The sequence below is a fragment of the Cibotium barometz genome, chromosome 5, assembly GCF_041138505.1.
Source record: "Cibotium barometz isolate CiBa-2024 chromosome 5, ASM4113850v1, whole genome shotgun sequence".
NCBI lineage: Eukaryota > Viridiplantae > Streptophyta > Polypodiopsida > Cyatheales > Cibotiaceae > Cibotium > Cibotium barometz.
The window spans coordinates 25,723,830-25,736,138 of NC_141050.1; the positions used below are offsets into that span (position 1 = coordinate 25,723,830).

General features: G+C 47.1%; 1 protein-coding gene across 2 annotated transcripts in view; it reads left to right on the forward strand.

Annotated features, from left to right (window-relative positions):
* LOC147638288 (CDPK-related kinase 5-like) overlaps window positions 1-9,069 on the forward strand; it is an 88,600-nt gene extending 79,531 nt beyond the window's left edge. Inside the window, exons 11-12 of one of the 2 annotated variants that reach the window (XR_015265835.1) lie at window positions 8,141-8,249; window positions 8,489-9,069. Coding sequence is in view for 1 of the 2 variants with exons in the window: in XM_086798191.1 (XP_086654317.1) it covers window positions 8,082-8,249; window positions 8,489-8,629 (309 nt within the window). In the remaining variant the exon portion in view is untranslated. Of the gene's footprint in view, window positions 1-8,081; window positions 8,250-8,488 lie in introns of both variants that reach the window. The other variant, XM_086798191.1, reaches the window with a different exon arrangement.
* Window positions 9,070-12,309: the final 3,240 nt, after the last annotated feature.

Genomic DNA, 12,309 nt, shown 5'->3' on the forward strand with positions numbered 1-12,309 from the left:
GCCTTGGGCTATATTAGGCATAGGGCTCATGGGGATTGTACCTTTTTGATCATATTTCACTCTATAGACATCTATGTCTTTTTGGAGCTTATGCCCAAGCGTAATGAGGTTGGGGTGGGTGGGTGGTGTGTTTGCAAAGACGATGCGGGGAAAGGGGGAGTAGGCGCAGGTAATGCAGATCGCAAGGGGGGGAGGTGCTCGCAGATCCAAGCTTGACTTGGGATAAGCAGAGTTATTAGCACATGAGATTGCTTTTTTTCCTCTGGGGTATCCCCTAGCCTGGTAAACAAATCCCTTCTCGATGTGACATGCGCAGAGGCGCCGCTATCAAAGTACTATACAGCCTCTAATGTCTCGTTAACACTGAGAGACATGTCCTCTTTGAAGGCATCATAGTTGCAAACAAAAAAGGCCCAATCCTCTTGCACAAAGTTTGCAGATGCATCATCCTTACTTGCATTAGAAGTTGAGGAGTCTGCAACAAACATACCGGACTCTTTCTTCTTGGCAATTGTTTTTCTACATTCATCAGTGTAATGCCATGGCTTCTTGCAATAGTGATAGTTGTCCTTTTTCCTGGGCTTGCGTGCATCATCCTTGGATTTGTTTGATGGCTGTCCGGAATCAACCCTAGGCTGATAGCCACCCACTTTGCCTTGCCCTTGCTATTTGCTACGAAAGGTTGGTCTTGGCCACACCTACCAGCAGACATGTATTTCCTAGTTTGCTCTTCCTGCAAACCCACCAATTCCTGGAATGTGAGTGGGTTAGGGTTTCCCATCGTGGATAGGTTGAGTGACGTGTGGAAAGCCAAGTATGTCTCTGGCAAAGAGTTCAAAGTGGTGGACACACGTTAGCTGTCCAGAATCACTTCATTGAGATGGTGCTCTTGAAGAGTCTGGATCTTCGTCAAGTGATTCGACATAAAGTCCTCCTCATCCATGTGTAGCCCTTCAAGTTCCTTTTATAGGTATGCAACCTTGGCTTCATTTCTGGCCTAGTACATGGCTTCCAAAGTGGCCCATGCATGCTTTGGCGGCCTGCATGTCCGAATATGAGGCTTTATCAACCTCTTGAGCAGTAAGAGACTGTGTGTGCATCTCTTACATCCCAAGTTCTTTGCTTGTGTGAGGGTGCTGCAGATTGACCTCTCCCTTCACCTTGGCAGGCACAATGTCTGGACGGGTGTTATCCTCACGCACAAAACCCCATAGGCCCTTGGCCACCAGCAGAAGATTTTTAATCATGAAGCTTGGCAGGCGCAAAAAATCTGGATGGGTGTTATCCTCACACACGAAATCCCATAGGCCCTTGGCCACCAACAGATTCTTAATCATTAAGCTCCACAAGGAATAATTGCTGCCATCAAGCTTGTCCTGTACCGAAACCCCAAATACATCCCTTGCATTCTGAGCTATTTGCAAATGCCCAAACGATCTGCAATCACATCTACAGTGTGTGTGCCCACTGACAAAAAGCCAAATATTTGGCTTATAGTGCACACCTTTGCCAAAATACCTGCAAATCCCCTTGCAAATAACAAAATGGTGTAGGGTAATGAGTTATTTGTTACCAATTGATGAGTTTGCTTTGATTTTGCGGAAACTCGCAAATGCAGAAATGTACAGGTCCAAGTACAACTGGGGAAGCAGCAATGTGTGTAGAGGCTAAGAAGATCCGACCGGATAACCCGGTTGGTATCCTCGTGAGACAGCCGGAAAAAAGGGGAGTCCAAACTGTACTGAAGGGGGGGTAGGCGGTCCATGCAGAGCCCATATACTGAGAACCAAGTGGAAACTAGTGCATACCATACTCCAGAGTGTCCCTCAAGTGCTAGGTGTTTGGAGGACTCCAGGGCAAGCCTTGGGTACGTGTGGGGATCCATGTGACCGATGCGATGAAGGTACGTGACTGTCTGGAAGAGTGCCTCCACTACCATCGGGGTTGTAGCAAACTCTGCTTGGATAATCTGGTGTGGGACTGATGGTTTGCTGCGGATCATACAGGAGAACATCATGACCTGGGGCCTCTCAACTCGCTGCCAATCCTCATCGGATAAATGTCCCAAAAAGCTGCTCCATACATCAAGGCTGGTGTGACGAGGGTGTCAAAAAGCCAGCCCTTCGTCCTGGGCTCCTGGAAATGTGCCTAGAAGCACTGCCGCTCAAGTAAGCTCAATGCTGCATATTCCCGCGTCACTCTAGCATGTGCTGCGGGAAGCGTGGTAAAGCGTGGACCACTGAAAGTGACACCAAGGTAGACATAGGATGAGACAATCTCCATAGGATCCCCTCTATATGTGAAGCTCAACGGGGCGAGAGGTATTGAAGACCATTACCTTGGTTTTACCAAGGTTAACAGAGAGGTCCCGCTAAGTGCAAAAGTCATGTAAGGCATCCAACTGTCTCTGAAACCCTTTGGTTGAGTGATGATGTCATCTGCATAAAGTAGTATGGGGATCAATATGCTTGCCAGTGTGGGACCTGCCCCTCCTAATCCATCAATGAAGCTCGAGATCTCATCAATGTAGAGGCCGAAAAGAGTGGGTGATAGAGGGCAGCCCTATTTCACCCCAATGGTGCTGGAAATCTCCTGTGATGTACCTCCCGGGGCTCTCACTCATCCGGTGACGGACTCATAGAGGGCGATGATGCTCCAAAACATGTCACATGGGACTCCGATCTCCTGTAGACGGTGTAAGAGGCGGGCTCGGGGTACAGTATCAAAAGCTTTGCGAAAATCTACAAAGCAGCAGTAAATCCTCTGGTGTCGTGCTCTACCCTCCTCGATGATGGCACGGAGGGTGAAGATGTGGTCAAGGGTAGAGTAGCTCCTCTAAAAGCCAGCCTGTCCTGAGGCTTTGCATCTGTGGCTCTCTGCAAATGAACTAAGCTCCGCCTCTAGCACTGATCCATAGAGTTTGTTTGGCCAATGTGTGACCAATCATGATCGTCCTGTAGTTATTAGGATCAAGTGGATCTCCGGCTTTGAGGATGGGGATGATGGTGTTGGTGGACCCAGAGGGTGGAAATCCTTCACAAAGGGCTCTATTGAACATGTAGGCTAGTAGGGGCGCTAGGGTATCATGGGCATGCGAGATGTACTCGGTAGTGAGTCCCTCGTGATCTTGGGCTCGCCCATTGCGTAGTCTACGAATGGCCTTGAGGACCATGCCCTTTGTGAAGAAGGTGGAGGTGGTGGGACTGGGGTCTGGTGGTGGGGGTAGGGTTGGCTGATGGGGGATATGATAGAGGGAGCGTGCATAGGAGTACCATGTGTTTGGGCAGGTGATAGGTGTGGGAGGGCGATTTTCTTGGAGTTTCCTCCATGCCTTTTTGCAGTTCGGCCCTAAGAAAAGTTGGTATAATTCATCCTCTTTCTGAGCATACCAACAGTTATGGGCCATGGAACCGCAAGGTAGCTTGGCGGTAGACCGCCGCGTGCAGATGAAAGAAGCTGTGGCGGATGTGTGGAGTATGGTGGTGAGAGAGAGAGAGAGAGAGAGAGAGAGAGAGAGAGAGAGAGATGATGATGAAATGAAATGATATGATATATTAACGTCTCTAAGAGGCCATAGTGGCGGCTGGCCTATGAGACCAAAACTGAGAGTACATTTGAAGTTGGTGTCTCATCAAAGAGAACAACTAAATGAGACTAAAAAGTACAATAAACTGATTGTCCTACAGTTATAAGAACAGAATTGTAAGACTCCGAGATGATACTGAGTAGAAAATACTGGAAAATACTGAAAAATGTATATCAGGTAGATTCATGTATGCTGATCAGTTGAAGTGTTGCCCTCTCCTTAGATCAAGTATCTCCGCCATGGGGCTGTCTAGAATGGAGAGGTCGTAGAAGCGAGGTAGGCGCCTCCGATGCCGAGCAATAATGGCTCTGATCTGGCGATGGTGAGGATGCCGTGGTCGGGATCCTGGTGGGCGTGGCCGATGAGCACAACATAAGATAACTGCTCTATCAGTGGTGACTCCCTGGGAGCGTGGTCGGTGCCCTGATGGCCCAATGGAGGAGGTATCAGGAGGTGTGTGGGCTGGGTTGCTGGTGCTGGTGCCGAAGAAATCTGTCAGGGTCCTCTGTCTAGGTACATCATGGCTCGGCCTCCTGTCTGCCAAGAGGGTCTCTCTGTGTCTCCTGAGCTCAAGTAGAAACAATCCGAGGCATCTCTGATCCTCAAACTCCATGACCCTGTGTAATGGCCCAAAACCCTCTCGGAAGAGGCAGTGATATCTCCCTCGGATCTCATAATAGACTGTACATCGGAAAATGTAGTGTTTCTCTGTCTCTACCTCCTGGTAGCATAGCTGACAAATGCGGTCATCCACGATCTGATGCACATATCGCCCTGTCTCAATCCGCAGCTGGTGTGATGAGGTCCAGATCTGTCCAATGGCACAACGTATCCCATGTGATAGGTGTACATCCATGTACGCCGGGCAGGTGATAAAATCATCCGGTGAGAGGTGTAGAAAATGGCTCTTGTAATGAGCCATTTTCGTGCCCAAGGGCTCAAGGGGGCTAGTCCATGTCATCTTTGTGTCCACTCTGATGATATCCATCGTGATCACGCGGTTTTGCTCTGAGCGGGTGAGATCCAAAAATGGACAATGCAGACTATATTGAACGGGTGGTAGTGCCTCTATCCGCAAACCATGTAGGTCAAACCATGATCTCATCTGAGCGTACCAACAATGAGTATCTCCATCCTCTGCCAACTGTATGGATGAGGTCAATGCCAAACGGGAGTACCTTTGCTGAGGGAGCTCCCATAGCCGTTGTAAAAAGGTAACTGCTTGGAATAGGGGCTTGGTTACTACTGGTGGGGCACCTAGCTCAGCCTGAACAATCTCATGTGGTACTGATGATTTGCTCCGAATCATGCGGGCAATCATCATGATCAGTGGTCTCTCCATTTGCCTCCATCCCTCATCTGTCCCTCTCTGAGATCTGTAATGTATACTGGGCCCCCAAATTGGAGCTCCGTATAGGAGGGTCGGTGTGACAAGCGTATCAAATAGCCACAATTTGGTGCATGGCTCCTGAAACTGTATGTGTGCACACTGCCTCTCAAGTGCCCCCAATGCTGCATGCCCTCGAGCTAATCTAGCTGTTGCTGCCTCCTTCAGGGAGAAACACGGTCCTGTGAAAGTAACTCCCAAGTAGACATATGACCTGACGTACGCTACCGGCTCCCCTCAGAAAGTGAACTGAGGCTCTGATCTCATCACCCGTGCCTGTGTGGTGTTAAACACCATAACCTTGGTTTTCCCAAGGTTCACTGTCAGATCTCTATCCGCACAGAAAGCCTGTAATGCATCCAGGTGTCTTTGTAGTCCCTCTGGAGAGTCTAAGATTAGAACAATATCATCAGCATATAACAAGATGGGTATCGACACCCTTGCCAGGCATGCCCCTGGGCCTCCCAATCTGTCTACATAATCAGGGACTGCATCAATGTACAATCCAAAGAGGGTGGGCGATAGCGGGCATCCCTACTTCACCCCTATCGTGCTGGTCACCCTATCAGATAGTCCGCCTAGAGCTCGGACTCTGCCTGTCTCAGAGACTCATACAAAGCATATATCCCCCACTGCATATCCTCAGGTACCTCAATATCATGCAATCTGTGCATAAGCCTGGCACGTGGTACGGTATCGAAGGCTTTGCGGAAGTCCACAAAGCAGCAATATATCCTTCTCTTCTGTGCCCTGCCCTCTTCATGTGCCCGAAGTCTCAGTATGTGATCCAAGGTAGTAAATCCTCTCCTGAAGCTAGCCTGCCCATGTGCTCGATGACCATGCCTCTCTGCCCATCGGCTCAGCTCCGACTCCAATATAGAGCCATATAATTTGGCCAAGTAATGACTAATCATGATCGTCCTGTAGTTGCCTGGTACCATGGGGTCCCCACTCTTAAAGAGTGGTACAATGATATGCTCTGTCCAGCTTGTCAGGAAACCCTCACAAATGGCACGATTAAACACATGTACGATGAGCGGAGCCAACGTGTCTCGTGCATATGAGAAGTGCTCTCCAACTAGCCCATCATGATCCTGTGCCTTTCCATTCTGTAACTTGTCTATCGAATCTAGCACCATCCGCATAGTAAAAAAAGGTGCTGCTAGCCGGTCTAGCTCCCAGTGGAGGGGGGGTGGGGGGTTGTCTTGGTGCATCATATAGCTCTCTAGCATAAGTATGCCATGCCTCAGGTGCCGTAATCGGAGTACCAGGCTGTCTCTCCTGAAACATCTTCCATGCCCTCTTGCTGTCCTTCCCCAAGAAGAGTTGGTAGATCACCTCCTCTAGCTTAGCCAGATAGGCTCGTTTCTTCCTCCGCACAAGGCGCCGAAAGATCATCCTGACCTGTCTATGCGTGTGAGACCCAATGGCAATCTCACGTTGTAGCTGTGCTCGTGTCTCACGACACTCATCATCATACCAACTATTTTGTGGGGCAGTGCTGCGGGGGTGGGTGGAAGGGATCATAGTGTAGGGAAAGGCATATGAGGCGGATGCATGTAGAACACCTGCCAATCCTGTCGTGATCTCGTCCAGAGGGCTATGCGGGTCTAAAGCGAACAAGCCATCAGATACTGCATCCCGATAAACCCCAACTGTCTCACGTGTAAACTGATATCTCGGGTACCTAGGTAGATGAGTGACTGGCCCATCTCTCGGGGATCTACCTACTAGTGTGAAACTCAGGTATGCATGATCGACTGCTATGCCAATGGGCCTACTGGAAATCGTGAAACCCCGCACATTAGGTATCAATGATGGAGATCCCATGAAGTAGTCCACTGTGCTCGCTCCCCCTTTAGAGTTCTAGTGTGTGAGAGCATATGATCCTTGCCATCTCGATAAGCCACTGTATATGACCAACCCATGTGCACTCCCGACTGTGAGAAAATGCCTGCCATAATATCACTGTGTTTAAAAGTATCCTCAAAGTATCCTGCATTTGTTCTAAGGGCTCCGTTGCAATTCCACACCGTGAATCGTAAGGTCTCATAGGCCGCGCACCGTCAAGCGGGCCTTCTCTCCGTAATGATGACTCGGCCATCTCTGTATACCGCCCATTTCCTCTCTTTCCTTGCCTCAAGCACACGCGGCATGTGTTCCTTCCGGTGTGCTATCTGTGCTGGTGTAAGATCCTCATCCAAATAAATCTTTTCCCCCTAAAGGGCCATCCTTTTGGAGAGGAAGGCCTTCTTCTTCTCCAAGTCACCAAACCTGATGATCAATATCTTCGCCTTGAAAAACAACATAACAAAGTCTAACACTTATCCCTAGGTAAATGTAGATATGTATGGATCATCATCGTCATCCTCATCCTCATCATGGAGGATCACCATCCTTATCATCGTGGATACAAAGTGGGTGTAGAGGATACGGGGGGTTGAGAGAGAATCTATGAACGTCTACAAAAGACCAAAGGGTTCATGAGACCAAACGTGTTACAATGAATCCATGATGTCGTAGTATCATGGCAAAAAACTAGAAAACAAACTAGCCAACTAGATAAACCATCACCATCATGTGACTGATCATGTTACAAGGATCACGTGACAAAGTTACAAGGTAGCCCTAGAATGGATGAGACGTGTGGTGTGGTAGGAAAATTTACATGTCCTCTGTCCAAAGAGGGAATGTGCAGTCATTGTGTGGGCTCGGCATCTGTGACCTCATGTAGCTCTCCACATCTACTGTTTGTGGTGGAGTTTCCTTGTGCATCTGGAGTGTCTTGCGGATCTTCCGTGTGGAGGGTCGCCTTGGCCATGGTGCTTGCTGCAACTGGAGTTGCTCTCTCTAAAGTTGCACTTGGGAGGCAGTCTGGCCAAGTTGGGTGTAGCACCATCAATGTGGGCTACGTGGTCTGTCAAGTGAGATCATCCGAAAGTGTGCCCGGTAGTGGTGGCTGCCAGGCATGCATCCTGGGTCGAAAGAAAGAACCTGGTAATGAGGATGAGAGAGAGAGAGAGAGAGAGAGAGAGAGATCTGAAGGAGTTAACATGCCATTTTTCATGAGGTTTTTCACTGATTATTCTGAATGAGTATGCAATTTAGATGGATTCTCTTGCTTTCAAGAAGCTGGATTTTCAAGAGTTTTGTGCTGCTGCAATCAGCGTACACCAGCTTGAAGCACTTGAACATTGGGAGCAGTATGCGAGGACAGCGTATGAATACTTTGAAAGGGATGGCAATCGAGTGGTTAATGTCGAAGAATTAGCTCGAGTAAGTCTCTCAGGAATTCACTAACATGCATGCCATGCTTGTGCATGGGCCATGTTCATGCGCATGCTCATGCATGGACCATGATTATGCATGCCATGCTCATGTACTGCATGCTTATGCATGCCATGCTCATTCATGGGTCATGCATTAGTATACAAAGCATGCATAATCTATGCATTTGTAAAATATGAACACGAGGGCCTTATATGTGTTTTCACTCTTACATCTGTCTTTAACAGGAGGTAGGCCTTTCAGCCACGGTGCCCGTCCATGTTGTCTTTCATGATTGGGTCCGACATATGGATGGAAAGCTGAGTTTTACCGGGTTCACAAAGCTGCTGCATGGGGTCACTCCACGAACAAATACAAGGCATCGATAGTGTCTGCTGTATAGTGGTATTGGGTAGCCCCTAGCCTCTGGCATCATGTAAGAATTCCCTACTCTAAGTGCACTGATACCATACTGCGGCATTGAGTATGGGAGCAGGGCAAGCTTTTTCATGCTGTCAAGCTATTGGCAAAAAAAAAATTCCTGCATTCTTGTTCAAAGTACCGCTGTAAGAATGATCAGGTTGTGTCATAGTATCTTTTGAGATGTTATGGCAAGATGCAAAAAGTAATAGTCAGGCTGCTTATTCTTTAATTGCAATTTTATGGAGAGTTTTTGCTTGATGCCTTCTGCTGTTGCAGACATCCCATGTTTACCCTCTTTAATGGCATTGTGCCATGTCTACACATGCTGGTTTTTGCCTCGAAGGGTGCAGGCTTGTTGACTTATCAGGCACCTGCACCGCATGGTAATATTTTTAAAGTGTTTCTCATGTAAGGCTTCATGTATCTCGGAATGTTCAACTGTGCTTAAACAAAGCACTGAAAGATTGTGTGTCCAAATTACCGGGTGGTATTGATTTGGTAGTACAAAAGGTGCTATTGGGGTAATTTTAAAAGTAACAATCGCAATGCCGTAGTTGCTGAAGGGTTTCATTATGCTATTATGCCTACAGCCAGTGAAATAAGTTTTCAAACTATTTATGACTTCAACAGATCTTTTACATTACCATGAGAAGGTGTAATGATTGCAAATTGATGCAAGGCAAATCTTTATCATGGAGTGCAGGTTCCTACTGCCCATTGGTAAGCCATCATTCATTTTGCCATGGTGCGGTACATTAGAAATGGTTGACGGCTTCAAGTAGCCACATGTAAGTAGCCACGAGCTTGACTAATTATGGTATCTTTTTGATGGAGCTTTTCAAAAAGTAGAAGAAGGGGAAGCCATTGCATTTCAACGTGTAGCAAGGGTCCTTTGTGTGATGCCCTTGCACGACACTTCAATTTGTGGTTAACAATGAATAAGACAAATGCTGGTTTCTCTGAGATGTTTTCGTAGTTGTCGCGCCTTGAGCTCAAGAGTCTCAAATGCACTAGAGTGGAATGATTTGTTGTTAAGCTAAGAAGATACTTGCCTTCAGTTAATTAAATTGCTTGCACTGCATGGTATTCCATTCTTCCAAGTACACTTTGACATAGAGGAGGCAGCCTCAAAAGTGCTCAAGGGCAGTCCTTTCCCTTTGGGCATTTTCTTCCTACCTTACACTAGCTACTTCAACCCTGTCGAAGAAGATCGCAACCGTTACCTTGTTACTCTCAGATTCCCAAATCTTCCTCATGCTTATTGGCCATTGTTGGAGGCCATTGGGGCAGCGTCTGGGCTGGTCCTAGAGGTGCCTATCATCCTAGCTTTTCCCACTTCTGTTGCCTAGGTAGTCATATCACTGCCTCGGCTAACGTTGTGCCCAAGGTTATGGTGTTGCCCTGTGACAGTGAGCCCTTTGAGGATTTTGTGCTCCTTATAGGACCTAATGGTCCCTTGAAGCAACATATGGAGATGTCAAGCAGACTCGACCAGTGGCGGGTTTGTCACCAATGGACCACTTTGTGCGGGATTACCCTAGGGCTAGGGGTTGTCGGAGGAAGCACAAGCACGCTCCCCAAGCGACACAGCCTAATGCTCTGCCTCGGCGAGTCTTTGCTAGGAGTGGCAGGTCGTCTCTCATGGCCGCCCTCCAAGTGGGAACGTTGGGGCACAGGATGAGGCTCTTCCCAAAGGCAGTTTACATAGTGATGGTGTATTGGATCAGAGTGATGAGTTTACAAAGTCATCCTCACAGAAGGATATTGCAGCAAGGCAGAATCACTATGTTGAGTCCTTGCTTGGGATGGATAGGATGCACTTGGTATGGATGCACAGGACATGTTGCCATCTTATGAGGCCTTGTAGGATGTGCAACAAGATGTATGCCGCAATGTGCAGTAGGACATCCATGCATTGCTTATGCATGCAGAGATTGTGCAAAGTCCAAGATAGAGTGAACATGCTGGCATTGGACTTTGCTATAAGGATTATCCCCTTCTACAACATTATAAGAGGCGGGACCAAATTCCGATCAAGTGGTTGATGAGATCTGGAATCAAAACCTCCTCTTTATCATGAGGATTATCTCATGGAATGTGCAGGGTCTAGGGAGGCTTCTTAAGGATTAGCTCCACCTTGCCATTATAGGAGGACCTATGGATGTGTTGTTTCCAGGAGCACAAATTGGATATGCTTCAGTGTGGTAAAACTGGTAAGATCCTTTTTGGACACTTTTTTTGGTTCTTTGCACAGAGGACGAAAGGTGGGCTATGCGTCTCAGTGTCCGCATCACTTTTGCCTCATGTTATTGGCCATGGTGTTATCAAACTTGCTAGAGTACAGTGGATTATGGTTATGTAAGAGGGACAAAAGTTGGGTATCTTGAATATCTATGCAGCCTACTGTACCGAGAGAGAGAGTGATCCTCTGGGATACCATCACAGAAGTGTTGCCCCATGCTGATCATTGGATTGTTGGAGGAGACTTCAACACGGTTGAGCAGCCATTGGACAAAAAGGGTGGTTCTGAGGGTAGAACACAAACCCAGGAGGGAGCCTAACTACATTCATATTCTCCTTCTATCGGCATGGATTGTTGGACAAAGCATGATTTCTAGGAGGCGGCCTAACTCTTTATCTTACTCGTGGCATAGCTATAGATGCGGGGGTGGATGCGTCTTTGCACAGTTGGATATTTTTTATGTGGATGAGAGGGGCTTGGATAGAAGGTTCAGTTTGTATGCGGAAAGAGATTGCTGGCAACCTTTGGTAACCTTCGAAAGACTTGCAAGTTGAGGAATGGTGGATTTCTTGGATGCATGTGGGGTACGTTTTGGTGGTATGGGATGCTAGCATGTATGGTATGGGTTGACAAGGTTCCGTCTCGAGGGAGATGTTTTAGCTTTTGATGGGATAGTTATCCAAAACTTGGGGTTGTTGGATGCTTAGTTCATGGGGTGAATGCACTAGCCTCATATGGCAGATGTCCAATTCATTAGCCACATCTTTGATGTGTATGGTTTATGGACCACGCCTCTAATGTGGCAGATATCTAGATTATCAATGTTTCCTATGGCTGATATCTAAGACTGTGTAGTGGGGTATTGGCTGGCGGGGTTATTCTAGATTGACTTGGCTCTAATAGAGAGGTTGGTAGATTTCACTTGCATCTTGATTATCTTGACGTGGTAGACTCAAGTTGGGACTCTTTAGGCAATCAGAGACTAACTGAGATAGGTTCCTACCCATGATAATTGTTCTCAGTCTATGAGGCAACACAGACAAGACATCAGTTTTGATGGAACAATGCACATGTTTAGCACTAAGAGATCATTTGATTGGTCAGGATTTTTCCATGATAATACTGAACATGTTATGTTTGGTATGGGTGTCAATCAAAGTTTCTCTTGAGAATTAGAAGTTGAAGACGTAGTTCTAGATGCAAATAGTCCTCGAAAGAATTGGCCTTTTGTACAACCAATTCCACAATTGTGCATTGGAAAAATATATCGGATAGAAGAAGAATTATATCATGGGTGCTCTTGTTTGGACACAATCTTGATAGGAACACTTTCAGAGGTCATTTACGACAAGTGTTCATGTATTTTATAGTTCTGTAGTTCTTAGAGAGGAAAGGTATTTTTTA